Below are 17,401 nucleotides of genomic sequence, written 5' to 3' on the forward strand. Positions count from 1 at the left end.
GAAAGCAAGATTTTTAAAAATGTGGAGAAATTTTCCAAGAGAAGCTGGGTGAGATGTTTTCGAGGATGGTAATTTCCTATAGAAAATACAAATATTTTGTAGTTAAATGGATTCCAGTTAAGACAGGAATATATTACTTTTATTACTGACATGTATCATGTGTACATTTTAGCAGCCTGATGACTCCTGTTAATACAGTAAATTAATGCTGAATGTTTAAGATATTTGACTTGAGACAGGAAAAGTCAATTTTAATGAACTTTAGTATGTGATTTTACAGGGGCATGGAAAATGACCAACTTGTTTTGAAATTGGGGTCCTGTTACATTTTCTTAAAATTCAGATCTCACTATGATCAGCAATGTACTAAAATTTAAGAAGTAAATTAATGTGTATTTTCTGTTTTGTTTAGAGTGCAAAATTTGGACATTCAATGGGATTAAAGCAGGCTCCTCCCCCACGTTCTTCTGCTCGAAGATCATTTGGAAGATCCAAGCGATTCAGTATTACTCGCTCTCTGGATGACCTTGAGGTAATTAACTTTCACTTAAAATTTAGAAGTGAGTCTTAGAGAACTTACAGTAGATAATGCTGATAATTGCTGAAAGAAAGTTAGTAATGTATTAGTATAATAAAGTTACTAACTATCATATGACATTTTTGTGAGGGGAATCTACAGATTTTAGGTATTAACCTGTCTTTTTCAACATATCTTTCATAGGTTACATTGCTGCCAGCAATTGTTTCTGTGGGGAATTCTGACTTTATTTTTCCTATCACAGTTGGTCCTGTGTAAATCCAAACAATACACTTTGCTGATCAAAATGTTCATAATGTCTCAGAAATGAATGTATCATGATATATAGAAAAAATCAAATGTGCATCATATTCTGGTTTTTGCTTAGCTGATGAATTTTGACAGCAGTTGAGAAAAGGGAATTCCTAATCAGCTTGGTGATACTGGGTCCTTTCAAGTGTAATATTATGCTATTTTACATCTGATGTAACATCAGCTGATGTCTGGGTCTCAGTGGCAAACCGTATTGGTTTTGGTGAAAACAAGGATTGAAAAGCCATGCTCCTGTTCTGCTGTAGGAATATGGCTTCACTGCATCTTCCCTCCTAGTGTGCCTCCTCAGGAAAACCTGGCCTGCAGTGATGTGAAGTGAATGGAGAGATTCTTCCCTTACCCCTTCACCGTGTTTGGAGGAAGTCTGGTGACTGGGGAGAAACAAAAATCCGTGCAGAGCTCTTGGCCAGGGAGCCATGGAATACACACTGCAGCTCGGGAGGGAATGTGGCACACTGAGCCCTCCACATGGGAAGGAGGTGTTTAAAAAGCATTTGAGGTGGGAGAAGGAAAGGAAACACTCGGAGTTTGCTGCTGTGGGAAAATGTAGGAAGAACAGCATTTCGCTGACTCTGAACTAAAGGAGAAGGGAGCTCAGTGCAGGGGATTTTTAGGGAGCAGAATATATGGAGGAGCTTCTGGCATGCTTAGGGAATGCAGGTAGGATCTCTAATTACTTATTTTTCAGATGTTTTTCTATTTTTCTGTTTTCCGTAGTGGCCTGTTTCTATATTCTCTGAAGCTTTTAAGTGTCTTGCTTCTTTTTTCTAGTTATGCAAAATTCTTAATTTCTTTGCACTCATAACTTTAATACAGTAACTGCATAACTTAAACACAGCAAGAACTTTTGGATAAAGGGATTTGGGAACCATCTAGCTACATCTTTCTTAATCAGAAAATGGTGATTCTTCTAAACTGAAAAAGTTTGCTGTTATATATATATCGAGTTTTGACAGAATTCCTGGTTGCAGTAAGAGCGAATTCTCTCAGAATACCAAAGAGTCTAGTGCTAGTAGTTAACATTTCCTTTTTCAACAGGAAAAACATGGTTCTTTCCACAATCTTACAGACTGAAATTTCATGCAGGCTTTTTTTTGCACATCTCATGTTTTGAGTGTTTTAAGCATCAAAAATAAGATTTAATTTCTGTTGTTGGAGCTGTTTCATAGTGCATAAACATTCAATTAAAATAGGCACTTGGGACTTTCCATTAATTTCAGAAAGATAAGATAGTTACTGGCATAAAAGGTCCTTTTTCCCCTCATTGTGTTCTAGTTGGTATTGGTGTATGTAAACAGGAGTACCAACAGGAGGGATTAAGAGTTGATCTGTGTCCCAGTGTTCTCATTGTTACTGAGTTGCCTTGGAAGGGGAAACTTTCATTCTAGTCACAATATGAACTGGAGGAAAAGGAATGGTCTGTATTCAAATCTGTGTTAGGATGAATGTCCTTATCACATGTAGCGATGTGGCTGCAGACTGTTCTCTGTCCAACTACTTCTTTTCACTTTGAAATCTTTTTTTTTTCGCTCTGCATGCTGTAAGAGAACGATATCCTGTAATATCCCAGCCACCAGGAGAAACAGCAATCCAGAGAAGAATTTCAAAAGCTTTGTATGTCAAAATAAAATAGTGTTGAGGTGTTTTAATTTTGGTTCAGACTTCAACACTGCTGCTTCAGCACTTGTCCCAAGTACTCTTACACTATGTGTAGTAGAACACAATGTTGTTAGAACACGTTTAGTTTATTTCAGGCTGTCTATTTAGGGTTGGTGGAAGAGGAAATAACAATAGCAGGAAATTCTTAGAGACTCCACCTTTGGAATAATGACCATGAACCTATTGTATAGGCTACTTGCTTGCTTTTGTGTTCTTTTCAGTTATCTTAGCAGAATGGATAAGGTAATAATCCAAATGTGAAATTTGGAAGTTAATATGCTTCTCTGAGCTTGCGAGTTTGATTCCTGCTGGCATCTAAATTAATTTTCTAAATTGAGCAGTTTTCCATAGATTTTCTTTTATGGGCATTTGCTGAACACTGTTCATTGCTTACCAGTCTAAAAAGGCTGTATTTGGATTTTTTGTTGAAGTATGAACAGTGTGTGAAACACCAGCTGTCAGTGTTGCTGACTGCTGCCATAAGGTGGCGTGATTTCTTTGAAATTTGTTATTTATTTATTTTTAAAAATATCTGTCCAAGAATACAGCATATTCAAACATATTTTAATAAATGAAAACATGATTTCACGAGAAAATGTCACTTTTTCTTTTAACTTGTTAGATTATGTCTGGCTATATGTGCACAGACAGAATACTTGTAAGATTAGAATTAATGGTATAGTTGCCCCTCCTTAAGTATTCTCCTCTTACCTTCAGAAGCTCTATTATACATAGAAAAAACAGACAAGTTTGTAGGCTTAATGTCTAGATGCTGTTTTTACTAAGAGAAACTGTATACAAGACTATTTTAAAAATGCAGGGATCAAAATGGGATGAGAGTGCAAAATCAATGGTGCAGTTGTGCTATAATTGTGGTAGGGAAAATGTCTCAAAACAGAAGATGCACAATTTTATTTCTGAACTGTGGAAATTGTGCTTGTTCACAGCAGAATGATTATGATTAATTATTCTTTAAATTGGAACTGAATTCAGAAAATGAGGATGTCTAGTATGTGCCCTAGTTATGTTGTTTTCACAAGAAATTTACTTAGAAATTTTTTTTATTAAATTACAAGAAATATTTTTTTTAAGAACAGATTTATGTTTTATCTAGCAGTAAATTTTTCTATGTGAATAATTTGTTGTTATGAAATAGTGTCCATTAACAACCATGCTAACTTTCTGTGATTGACACCAATTTTACTTCTTAGCATATTTTCTGGTTCATATTTTCAAGGTGTAACTTCAGCTAAAAGGACCTTATGATTATTTAATATTTGGCTTAATGACAGGGTGTGATCCTGTCTTTCTTCCCACTTTTCTTCCCTGTAGGTAAATGCCACTACCCTCATCCTCTTGCACAATTCTGTTCTGGAAAAGATGTTTATAAACACATTATGTGTTTTATAAATAAACACATTAAAGGTGTCTCTGTGAGATGCAGACAGTAGAACACTACCTACGTAAAAATTTACCTTAAACACAGTAACTGTAATTCTTCTATTCATCACCAGTTTTGGTAGCATTTTCAACTGTATCCCATTCTACTCATCTTTTTATCTTTCTTGAAGTCTATAAAAATGGGGGAACCTTGAAGTATTTTCTTCAAGTCAAAAAATGTAGGTTCCTCCTCACCAAGAAGAACATTCAAAGCTGTTTTTTCCTGAAAATCATTTTGGTACTTGTACTTTTTGCACTTCTCTGTGGTTAAAAATAGGGCAGAGTAGTATAATGAGAGACATAACCTCTTAGGGAAACAATGTCAAATTCTTTAAGTATTGTTAAATAATCATTTAATGCAGAGATATTATTAAAATTAAAGATGATTTAATTCTTTTAACTAAATATCAGGATAGAGAAAGATGGCTGTGGCAGCTTTTCTTCTTGTTCTCATCCTGTTTTGGAAACCTTAAAGCTATATGTATCTTATAAACAACATTTGTTGTATCAAATTGCTAGAGTTTAGTAGTGTTTTCAGAGTTGTAATGTGTCATATATTCTTTTTAAAAATCAGTGTGAGGACTTTTGTTAGAATGTTCCATCTTAATTATAGCCATTAATAATGTAGTATTATTAGGTATTATTATAGATAATAATGCTTGCTATTTTTTTCTGTTTTGTTAATTCTACTGAATCAACTTCTTTTTGCATTTAATCTGCTATTTGAAAGCATAGAGCACATCTCTTTGGTATGAGGTTTTTATACTAATGGATGACACGTCTCTGCTGGATATTAGCTTTGGCATCTGTAGGTGGCAAAACCCCCCCAAATGCTCATTTGACTTAATAAGGAGTTTTTAAGTGGGTACCTGTTTTTGTTTGAATGATTTAAATAATCAGACAAAGCTTACACAGGGAGATAATAGCTTATATTAGACCAACTAGTATACTGGGAAAATCAGACAAGAAGATCTAAACTTTCCCACCCTCTCCTATGATCTAATAAAAAGTATGAACTCTCCCTGCAGAGGTTGCTTTATTGATATTCTTAGATCATCACCATGATGGTGATCAATGCTACTACTATGGCAAGTATAAGTACATGATTTAAATCAAGAGGCCTCATCATTCTCAGCTTATAACAGTGAATTCAAAATTTTAAAAGAATGTATACTTTTGTCTTTGATTTCACCAATTAGTTAAAAATATGTTCTGCTGTGTACCCCCTTTAAGAACTGCATCTTTGCAATATTTTGTCCAAATTTTTATGTAAGATACACCCAAACAATTGGCAGTTTTGCTGTCAGCTTTCATGAAAGGGGGAGGAAAGGCCAATTGTGAAATAACAGTGCACACATGAGAAAATCTCCATTTTTGTATGTAAGAGGCAGTACTGTATTTTTAGCATGATGATAATGAGTTCCTAAAGGCTTAATCCCCTTTCATATGTGGATATTCTGAAGTCTGAGTGCTGACACTGAGCAGCCCCTGATGCTGCTGTGTTGGAAGCTTCTGTGCCCACAGATGAAGTTCTTGTTTCTCTTCTCCGTTTGCAGCAGGGTCAGCTCCTGGAGCAGTGAGAGGTTTGCTCAGTGAGCTCAGGCTCCCTGCCTCTGCTGGCTCAAACCCTCCTGCTGAACCATGATGCCTGGCTGTAAATCTCTGGCTAAAAATCTCTTTTGCTTTGGCATGTGAGATCTTACCAGGTAGTTTATTTATATCTTTTTGAAGAAGGAAACATCATGCTAGTAGTATGCATTTTATTTTTCTCCACAGATTGTTCTCTAGCATTACTGTTAGGTTTTTGCTGATATTTTATACTGTACCATAATTTAAAAAAAATTCACTATCTGCTCTTAAGTTTACGTTTATAGACTTTTTCATGGAAAGTTCTTGTGCTCCTCACACTGTTTTGTAACGTATCTGACAAAGGTGGGTTGGTCAACAGATCAATATAGTTGTGTGCAACCTCTTTATTGTGAATTTCACACACTTATTTCTTCATACAATCCAGAATGGTAACCTGTGCTTTTTTCCTCCAGACACTGAGAATAATGGGATTTATTTTCTTCAGTTGGTAAAATGACTGTCCTTCAATAATGTTACTGTTTAGTGTTTTCTCCTGCTTTTGGGTTATTTTCTTAACTTCAGATTCTGGAGAAATTTGCCATGTAAATTTGCATGTAAAAAGCAGAGTAGTCAGAGAATGTGCTGAGAGCTGGATCTCATCTCTGCTTTTTTTGTGAGGTGCATATGGGCAGTGCTCACCCCATGCTGTGGTGCTTGAGAAGAAACCAGCAGTGTTGCCTAGGATGGATTCCTTAGGGAATTAGGTGCCCATATGTGCAAAGGCAGTCAGAGAAATTTCTGTACAGAGAAATTCCTTCTTGGGGAGGCAATCAGTAGATGGTCTGACCCTGCCACTCAAGTGCTGTCCGAGGCTTTATTGTCTCCAGGCCTGGCTCTCCAACACAAGCCCATTTCTGCCACAAAACCAGAGGCACAATATGTGCTTTCAGGGACTGGAGACAAACTTTTATTCTGATAAATTAATTTTCTTATAGTACTGCCATTCTGAAGAAGTGTGATTAAAGGGTCACAGGTGAATTCACAGACTGTAAATACCTCTGCAGTTTGTGGAACTACAAGGATCAGACAGGGTGAGCAAGTTCAAGTAACCACCTGAAGCTGCAGAGGGGTTCATTCCTCAGTTTGGCAATGTAAGATACTGGCTTTGGCATTGGCTCTGTTACTTTGGTTCTGGTTTCCTTGAGCAATGACAAAACTGTCAATGGAGCTCTTGTTAGCTTGGCAAGCTCTTAGAGGTCTTTCTCCCTAACCTAGCATTCTTCAAAAATTAGGCTTACTCTCTTTGAACTGAAGCTGTTCCCTCTTCTGGGTCTGAGGTGTGTGACATGAAGGCAGAATAATGCTGCTGTTTACTGCACTGATTCTGAAATACAGAACTATTTGCTGCTTAAGACTGATCCTTGCTGCAGTTTCTTATATTACATTTATTGATTCAAGGGCATCTTTTAAGGCTCCTCCCAAGAAGGTGAGCAGTGAGGTGAATTTACTCCAGGTAGTAAGGACAAGAGCAGTTGCTGAAGATGAGACCAGGCTGCTGTCATAAGACTGAATGACTGGGCAACAAAATGGCAGATGGAAATATATGCAGATAAATGTAAATTAATACAAATGAGGCAAAATAGCTCTAGCTTCATGTAACAAATGATATATGTATTCCTCATCAGCCTGTTTCCTCTCAGAAGTGAGGTCTTTGAGTTATAAGGGAGAGTTGCATGTAAAGAACAGCTCTGTACTGTAGCAATGAAGCAAAATCCTGTATTATGGATTATTATGGCAGGAATAGATGATTCCATTGCATACAACTGTGGTTTGTTTTTCCATACCTGGTCTCTTCATTTTAAAATGTTCTGATATATTAGAAGAAGAAACGATTTAGAAAGGCCTAAGAAAGAGTGGAAAATCATGGGTGGCATAGGAAAAGTAGTTGGCATTGATTGCTCACTCTCTCCTTTGGGACAAGAAGTCGACACCACTAATTAAAGATAGCTGGAGCCAGGAGCAAAACAAACAGGAGAACATGATTGTTCATGTGGGAGGTGAGTCGGTCTGTGGGATGCCTCACCACTGAGTGCTGTGGATGCAAGAAATTTGCATGTCCTGGAGGGAAAGTGGACAGGTATTTGGAAAAGAGAGCCACTGGGGATTATTAAGGAGACAAGCCACACCAGGTTCAGGAAATCTCTTGAACTAAAAATACCTGGAGTCTGGGGTAATGTAATCAGGGACATGTCTGATATGCTGCCCTGTGCTGCTCGTTGGTAGACTTCCATGTGTGGCCACTACTGGAAACATCATTCTGGGTCTGATAAACCCATGTTCTGAACTGACCTCGTGCAGGGATGTGAGGGTGGGCAGTGCATTTCCCTGGCTGTGGCACTGTGGCACTGTGGCTGTCCTCTTGGCACAGGAGGCCTTTCCCTTGCTGCGAGGTTGTTGTGAAGGGCTGGCTGGCTGCAGAGTCTGTTGCTGCTGGGTGCCTGCCCTGGGCACTGGGAGCGTTCCCTGTGTGTGCTGCAGGCTGGGAGATGGCTCTGCCACTGCTCTGCTGAGAGCTGCTGCTGCTGCTGGGATTGTCCAGGCAGCTCCTGGAATGAGTGGGAATGAGGAGCTGCCTGCCTGCTTTGGTGCCTCTCCATCCCTGCCCTCCCTCGCTGCTCCTCCTGTCACCTGGTACGTGTTTTTGTCACGTCACGTGACAAAAATAATAACTAAAGAGGGATTTTTACTCCATGTTGACACCTGGTTGGTGTTAGGGAATGAATAAGGCGTTATTGAATGAACTGGATTGGTATTTCTAGAGCATAATCACAGACAGCACAAATTGACAGCATCTGAGAATTGTTTCTGATTCTCTCTCATGCTTAAACTGCTGGGATTTTGGGTAGGAGTTTGTACCACCTAATTTTCACTGTCCTCATATATTTATCTGTCCAGTGAAACTTCAGAAAGAAAAAGGAGTCAGCTAGAATTTTTACTATATGCTTTCTATTTACTTATTACAGTTTTTTATTCACTACTAAAACATTTCACTAGTACCTCTAAAACTTAAAAAACACAGTAAAAAGCCCATCCACAACCTCCCTCTGGACAAAGGAACTGCCGAAAGATGATATTTAAGGATTATTTTCGGGCAGAAAGTGCATGTGTTTTTTTGTGAAAATGCCCAGATCTTGCAGCTCTGTCTGGAGATTAGGTGTGGTATTGAAAATTCTAAGAGTAATGTTTCACTTGGAACACGATCCTCGTAAATGCCAATGCTCTGCTTACTCACAAGAGCACGGAGGGTTTTGGTAGGATGAGATAGGTTGCACAATATGCATACGTGTGATTGTAATCACACCGAGACACGTACGTACATGCCAGGAACTGCAACAAATTTGCCGTGAGTCTTACGTGTTTTAACAGTATTTTTTTTTTTTTAATATTTTTAGATTATTTTAAAATTATTTTTAGTAGGGATTGGTGTCTTGGTTCGTTCAGGTAATATGCTCATCAAAGGGGAATGTATTAAAAAAGGGATTACTTTGGATGAGAAGGCGATGTTGACTCAGTGCTTAAACAAGTTTGGACAAACCTTTGTGACAGAGTCCTGTGGGCCCTGGGTGAATGTATTTCACATTAGCAGATTCCTCAGCAGGGCTGTTGTCTTTAGAGAAGCTTTATTGTTGCGCAGGACCTGCCTCAACACCATTTTGAAAGCTGCCTGTTCCTTTTGATGAGAAGATACAGAACCAGTCCTGAGGGCGGGGAATGAGCTGGGGAGGGAGGAGAATGGCAGAGGTGTTGATAGGGCAACAGACAGAGAAGCCTCATTTTTTTACTGGACTCTGGAAGAAGTAAATATGTGTCCAGAAAGAGCGTGCTAATAAGGTTGAAGGACTGTTTCTTAACAATGAGATATTAAACCATTTATACATGGAGAAAACTTTTACTGATAGTCAAGTGTCTGTAAGTATAAAGTTTTGTTTGTCTAAAGCGAGCAGAAAACAGGAATTTGATTTAACAAGTAGTCTTCTGAGCTAAGAAATCTTGCAGTGAAATATGATAAATTATGCTTCTAAGGATTCAATGAGGTTTTAAAGAGACAAAGTTCGTAAGTATAAGTATTTAAGTTGACTTTCTATATAAGCTCTGTTATAAAATTAAGAATACGCTGTTTTTATAGCCATGTTTAAAATTCTTTTGCAGCCTTGTATTGTTTTAAAAATGAATGTGGTAGATACACAGATATTTCTCTAATTTTTTTAATAAACTTTGCACTTAATTTTTATTATACTTGCACGTTTCCGTAAAGCAAACATGTTGTTACAGATATGTTACCTTTTAATTGTTATAGTGCTTTTTTAAAAGTTGTGCAGCTAAAGGGATTTTTCTTCTTCCAGCTGGATTTTTATCCAATAAAACAGAATCCAGATGGTGTGAGTTATTAAAATAACTGAAAATAAATCAAAGGTATTTAGAGAATACAAAATTTCTGAGGTGTGGAGACTTAGATCCATTTTGGCTTCTTGTTGCTCAGAAAACACTTATATTGCAAGCAAGCATCCTAGTGGTATTATTGTTTTGAGTTTATCGTCTTATTCTTTCTGTCTCTATATTTCAGAATAAAATTGTCTTAAATGCTAAAAGTATGGCAGCAAAATTTTCGTATTTTAAAATCAGGAGGGAAATAAATAATTGCAAAGCATGGGAAGATATTTTATGCATTATTTACTTAAAATATTACAGCTTTTATGCTCACTTTTACATTAATTTCCTGAAAATCTATTAACTTTTAGGGGCTACATCAGTAGTAGGAAATTAAGAAGTGACTAAATGTGTTTCAGTGATCTGTCACTGAATCATATCCCCTTTAACATGTAGTTTAATTTTAATTTACTGTTGGACTGCAAATTACCTTCCGTCTGGATGTGCAAGTTATGCTGTTTCTGCATGTTTTTATTAGTGGAGAGAATTCAGTTGTCTTAAAATGTTGATCCAACAGAAGGAGAAAATAAAGCCAGGAATTGTTCACAGATAGTTTTGCAAAAGTGCATATTTTAAACCTTCATTTTGCAGTCCTGTAAAATTATTATTCTTTACAATATGGCTCGTAGAAGCAGATATATATATATATATTTTAGAGTAGATTTCTGGATGGCAAAGCTTGAAGTTATCACTTTTGAACATGAACAGGAGCCCGGGCAGTGCTGCAGACAGCAGAGGGCACTCGGAACAGTGGTTTTGCATCATCCATCCCCTCTGCTACACGGGATTTACTGTAGGGGAAGTCTCAGTGCCTGACAAGGCAGCTTGCACTTCACTATTTATACACCAGCAAGTTCCAGCTAGTTTGGCTTCAAAATAATTTTGTTAGTATTGCATTGGAAGAGGAAGGGCTCTTGTTTCAGAATTCATAGAGGGAATGCACGATGCTGTAAATGAGAGAATCTTTCCTCTTCTCGTCAGTAGCACATATGGGGTCTGTTTATTGTTGAGTAGCTGACAAATCACTGACAAAGATATATTTAGACAGATTACAGAAAATTTGGAGAATTAGGGGAAAAAACATTTTATTTTATAGCAGAGTTTTCTTAATTTATGTGTAGGCTTTTTGATGCTTTTTATTTCAGTAACTGGGGTCAGTGAGCTAAATTGTGTTCTTAATATGTGGCTGTCATGCAAGTGGTTGTTACTTTAATATGACATAAAAATCAATACTTGATGAGATTTAAGGTTTTTGGTGGTGCATTCTGCCAATGCCTCATTTAGTTTAGGACTCTGTGACGAGGAGCTGGTCCAGGGGATTGCCTCTTTCTGGTTGCCTGGTTGTTTTTGTGTGTGTTTTCTTCTTTAGGAGTCAGGGATATAATAAATCCTATTCATCTTTTTACAAGTTAAAACTTTTTCCAGGCTCCCTGTCATTCTGTCGTTCTCTTCAGGTTTTTCTGCTCTGAAAACAAATGTACAAAAGCAAATATGAGCAGGAAATGGAGGGAGGCTAGGAGAGAAAAACAGATCAACCTTATCTGGGGTCGCTACCCCTTCCCACAGTTTAGCTCTTAAGCAGATGGATGTGGGTTTACAAATGTCATCTTTGGTGTATCTGAATAAGGCTTTTAAAGCTGTTGTACCATATTTTAACACTTTCCATTAATAGCTTTGCAAATTAGCATTCCTTCTGCTTTTGACCTTTGACCTCTGAGTTGCCTGCCCGATTTCCAAATATGCTACATGAAATCACAAGATTTTATATCTGTAGCTGCTGAAATAAGCTGTGAAAATGTAGAGGGATATGAATTTTTTAAAGGGCTTTCCATGCCACATGACACTCCATAGCCATGATCATTAACTGCTGCTGCCTAATTGCCAGGGCTTATTTTTCAGTGTTGGTGGAGTCACCGTATGGAAAAACGTGGACGTGTAATGCTTAGTTCAGTGAAACAAAATCAACAATTCCTCATGTCTGTTTAAACGAGGGGATTATTAGGTTTACAGTGCTGAGTGTGAGTGCCTAGAGTGTGTAAAACATTGCCCACCCACAGTGTTCCCAACAACTTTCACTGCAGTTGCTCCAGTGGGCTGCTGGTCTTGCAGCTACATCCCCCTGTTGCATGTGGGGTTGTTTTTCTCTTATTCCTTCTTGTGGGTAACATCTTCACCTGTTAAAATCGTACTTTTGGTCTTTCTAGGGTGATTCCTAGAGGATTTAGGTTGGGTGTTAAGTGTAAGTGCTATTGATAAAGTCCTGTTTTGTGTTACCCCAAAGGGATGTTAACAGGAAAGTTCTTCAGGCATTTCTGATCCATTTGTGATTTTTACTCATTCATTGTAAGGATTATTATGCATCTGATTATTTGGAATAGTGTTGCTATTTGGTAAAAGTTTTGACAATGAAAATACATTCTGCATCCCGCTTGGTTTAGTGTCAAACAAAATGCAGTGTTTAAACAGCTATGGCATTTTTTCTTTATAAAGTTGCACATTTTGAATACTTATCCACACATAGTAAAACTTCTTCTGTACAGGTACCATAGGGTACTTGCTTCTGAAGTCCTGGAATAATGGAGGGTGTGATATGTAATTTTTAAAACACATTTCTTCTTGTCTGCCCACCCATTTGTTTCCATTGCATTTTGTCATGGTATTAAATGCTTGTGGGAATATTCAAAACTGCAGTGGTGTGCCTATTCAAACAAGTAATCAATCAAAAAATTAACTGTCCATCACAGCATTTGGCTTATGCCTCTAAAATTCTAGTTAGAATAGACTTCATCTGCAAGTGAATTAAATTCCTTCTCTGATCACTCTAAATTAAATTGAGAAGATTGAGTTGTTCTTTAACCAAGTCTCTTCATCCTAAATGCAGAATGGGAAGATGTGCAGGCTTTTACATACTGGCTGTTGCAAGTCACTGTCACCATGAGATGTTGAGTAAAGGCTCTTCTCTTTCCTCATTTTCTCTCTTGATAAGTTCCGAGTAACATATGCCTTCTTCACAGGGTTGTTTGCAGATTAGGGGCTCAGCTTAGGAACTGTAGGGATGTGGGGGGTTCCACAGGCTGCCCTGAACAAGGGAGACTCTTTCCTGAATAACTACTGGCATGTCCACCTCGGGCTTAAGGACATCCCACTAGCCCAAAAATGCCCAATAATCACTCCCGATTGCAATTCTGGTGTTTATTTTTAGCAGAAAATTGTGTTCTGATTGCTTTAAAAATAACAGCAGTGAATGATTTGGGTACTGTCACTGTTGTGGACAGCAGCAAACTTCCTGAAATGCTGCACTTTCCATATAGAGTCTCTTGAAGACACCGCTGTCACAGGCAAGTGAATTGCACTTCCCTCTTTCAGTGCAGGGAGCCGATTTTGCTCTCTGCTCCTGAGGCTCTGTGCACAGAACTCTCTTGACATCAGCTCAGCACAGGTTCAGGTCGTGAGGGAGGAAGGGCAGAACTGCAGTTGGTTTCTGAAAGAAGAATTTTGTCTTTAGTGACAAGAGGCTACTCCTAGGTTTAATGAACTGCGCCAAGTCTCCTTGTATTGGGGATTTTTATGTGCACTTTATAGTGTTAACCACTGAAAAGTTAAGCAGAATGACTATTTGAGGTCCTGTTTTGTTCTGGCTTGCATTATGTAAACCTCTGAAAATAGTGATTTACTATGTAAATGTTTCTCTAACTAATGGTAGGGTGATTAACTAGTGTTTTTTTGGAGACTGTCTTGGAAATCTGTTTTATTGAATACAGGACTACCATACGGCTCAGCGTCATTTTATTTTCCTGATTAGTTATAGGAAACGTTCTCAAATACAATCAGCACGATTTATATAAAATGATCGAGCTTTTCTGGTGAGAGATAATTGAGATCTAATCTGAATCCCTGACGAACCACAGCTTCCTGCATTGGCCTGTTGCTATTGGTAACATAAAGGGAGTAAAATAGAACTTCATACGAAATGCCTTTAAACTTTACTGGCATGTACAGGCATGGAACAGCGTCGAATTTTTTAGTTTAATCTTTGAGAAGCCGACGTGTTAAGGAAATGCTTTTTCCATATTAAGTGAAGATGAATTTAGGAAGAGTTCTGCTAGGAAAAATAACTGCTGTTTCTTATGAGGAGCGGGTAAGTGATATGAATTATATTTAGCTAAAGCAAGGCATTGTTGCAGTGAGAAAATAGAATAGGCTATTGTTATTGGCAAGAAATTAGAGAAGAATGGTATCAGCTTCAGAATGCTTTTTGCTTAGCCTTTAAGCTTTTTTACTTTGAAGTATTTGAGTTAAAATTCCTTTGTAAATGCAAACATTTGGTTTTATTCTCAGAGAAAAGTAATATTGTTATACCAACTAACACTGAGATTTTGATATTTATTTATGATTGTATTTATGAACTGTGCCCAATATATATAAAGCTCAAAAACCAGTATGTTTATAATGTGTGCCTATTATTGAATTATGTGCAATGTATTTTGTATAGGCTTTCTGTACCATTATATCAATATTATATCTTTAGGTAAGACTGTACATATTTTGTATATATCTTTATAAAAATAATTTTAGGGATGGGTTTGGCACTTAAGGCACTTTGTTTGTATGTGATAGGATTGGTTTTGTTTGGGGTAAAAAGTTGAACATTTATTTCTTAAAGGAATTCCAAATGTCACATCATTCATTCTTCATATATTGTTTTTATAGATTCAAATATTTGACAAAATTACACTAAATGTATTCAGTAAAGTTATGTGCAGTAGTTGTACAGTATGTTTTTCTTCAGAACTCTTACACATAGAATGCTTTTGTGTTAACTGTTATGAATGCAATTTGGTGGTAGAAAATTGAAAAGTGAAATTGTGTAATAGTCCTCCTTTAAGTGGCATTCTGAAGGGGCACTCTTCTCAAAGAATTCTAAATCATGAAATTAATTGCAATAATATTTTGAAATGGGGTTAAAAAGCCTGTAGTGTTATGCTGCTTTTTAGATGATAAGTGCATTTGAGATTATATGTTAGAAGGAAAAACTAGCAGTAATTGATGAGTAATATGGCTTTATTTTTACTTAAAACATTAGAACTGTATATACCATGTTTTGAGGCATGATCTCCCTCCCCTTCCAGAGACCACTGGTGTTTGTGGCATGAACTATGTAATATATTTAAAAATACAAATATATCATGTAAATCCTGGGATAATGTGACTGAAGACCTTGGGATCTGCTCATAATTTATACCCTGGCAAAAGGAGAAGTTGCTTCAGGTGATTTAATACGTAGTTTGAGCAAAGCTGGATGCAAGCAGACGGTCAGCTGAGTGACAGGCTTTCCCTGAGATCAGCGACAGAGTGTTTGGAAGTTGGCTCTTTGTATTCAGCCTGTAAATCCTCACAACCCAACAGATTTCCTAATGTTATCCTCTATACTGAAATCAGAGGAGAAAATTAGTTTAGAAGGTTGGTGGAGCTAGGTGTGCTGTTCTAACCTGGAAGGCTTATTTACAGGGACTTTATGAAAGGATGTAAAGTGATGTTGAGCTGGGTAAGTAACAGATTCTGGCAGCACTCGGAGAATTCTGTGGATGCAGCAAGAAGTCAGTGCCTGTATTGCAAGAAAGTGTGCTTTGGAAAGGTGACAGAGAGGTCATTTTTAATCCCTTTTGCTCTGAATCTTTCTGGATGCCCAGGAAAAGAATAGATGTTTCTGTTTAATCTGTGATTCTGTCATTGTTAGAATAGGAGAGAGAAATAGATCTTCACTCTCCTTACAGATTTTACTCTCTGTGTCTCAGGAGGAGTGGGAAACAGATGTCTTTTTTGACTCAGGAAGGCACTCACCCCCATTGTAATGGCACAGATGATTTCATGTTGCTCCATTTTATTTCTAAGGCCTGGCATTTCCCAGTATGTGTCACCCCTGCCAGTATCCCCCTCTTTCCCTTTGTTCTACTCCAGTATTTGAGCATGACTTCAACTTGAGTGACAAATCCTGAGCTGGAGAAAAAGGACTTTTTTTCATTGTGTTATCTGGGTAGTTGTATACATGGATTTATTTGCTCAGTGTAATGTCTGGGCTATAGGTAGGGTATTTTTTGGTTTTCTGCATGAAGCTATGGCAGAATTGGACAATACCTAGTGACCTCTCTGGGATCTGATCCATGTAAGATGGAACTAAGTGGATAAGAGTTTCTGTCACCTGAAAGATGTCATCATACAAGCTTCATGCAGAGGTGCACACATCTAGCAGGTTATAGGCCATGGAAGCTAAAAGATATAGCCTGTTGCAACCTTAGGAACTTCCAGCCTTATGAATTATTCTCCTCTATGTCCTCTCTCCCTTTGGTGCAAGGTATTGTGTTGACTACTTCTGTTCTGGAAAAAAAAATTAGATACTTACCAAGTAGTTTTCTTCCAGATAATTATTGTAAGCTTAAACTATTTTAGATTTGTTGCTAGCAGATCCTAAACACAACATCAAAAACTCACAGGCCCTTCTGGTTTTTCCAACTAGCCAAGAGAGATGATGCAAAAGGAACTTTAACATATTTTCTCTTGCTCAGAACTTTGTTATCAAATATGTGCTGAAGCATTTGCCCGTTTCCAGAGACCTAGAGCATCGTTTATGCTGTATGGTAATTGGGAAGCCACTCTTCAGCTTGCAGGCCATGGCACTGAACTTCTCTCTCAAACCACAGAGATCAAGATCCTGAAGTCCTCGGAGCAGAGTTGCATCCCCCAACTCTTCGGGGTGTGTATGAGTGTCTGTGTAACTCAGCTGCTAATCCAGCTAGATGAGCAAACACAGTTCCTATGAGGAGATATCCTGGAAGGCATTTTAGCTTTCCTAAATCAGATTTATGTTTTTGAATTTTGGTAATTTGTTACCATCAGACTCCTGGCGTATACTGTGGGCTTTTTCCTAAACCAGTTTGGTAACTGGGGTAATCTGAAGAACCAATTTCAGTTCTTATCTGGTTGTGAAAGATTTGATGGTTTCATACAAATAGATTTTATCTTTGGATGATAGCTCATAAGTATATTCACAACATATGTGTTCTATCATTTGGAATTAAACACTTAAATACTTAAAAAATATTCCTCACATTAGCCCTAACTGGCACAGAGTCGTGCCCTGTCCTTCCTCCTCTTTCAGAAATGCCTACCAACAGGAGCTGTTCAATTTTGTAGTTTTATGATACATGTGTTTTTCAATAGGTGGTTCTTAATATGTGTATAGTGTTACATTTCATCAAATAATCAAACTTTTTATGTGTAGTAGATCAAATTTAGTCCTGAAGAGCCTCCAGTGGTGGGAAACATGAGTGCTGAAGAATGAAAAACAGCCCCCAACATAAAGTATATTTTTAAAATGAGATCATCATAGTATTTAAA

At 37.5% G+C, this 17,401-nt stretch overlaps 1 protein-coding gene across 5 annotated transcripts in view; it reads left to right on the forward strand.

Moving 5' to 3' along the window:
- The window catches only part of RGS12 (regulator of G protein signaling 12), an 86,441-nt gene that overhangs the window by 20,180 nt on the left and 48,860 nt on the right, over nt 1-17,401 (forward strand). For all 5 annotated transcript variants that reach the window (XM_063401547.1, XM_063401543.1, XM_063401544.1 and 2 more), the window contains one exon: nt 413-532. In XM_063401547.1, coding sequence (XP_063257617.1) covers nt 413-532 — 120 coding nt within the window. The remainder of the gene's footprint in view (nt 1-412; nt 533-17,401) is intronic.

This window comes from Prinia subflava, chromosome 7, assembly GCF_021018805.1.
Source record: "Prinia subflava isolate CZ2003 ecotype Zambia chromosome 7, Cam_Psub_1.2, whole genome shotgun sequence".
In the NCBI taxonomy this organism is placed as follows: domain Eukaryota; kingdom Metazoa; phylum Chordata; class Aves; order Passeriformes; family Cisticolidae; genus Prinia; species Prinia subflava.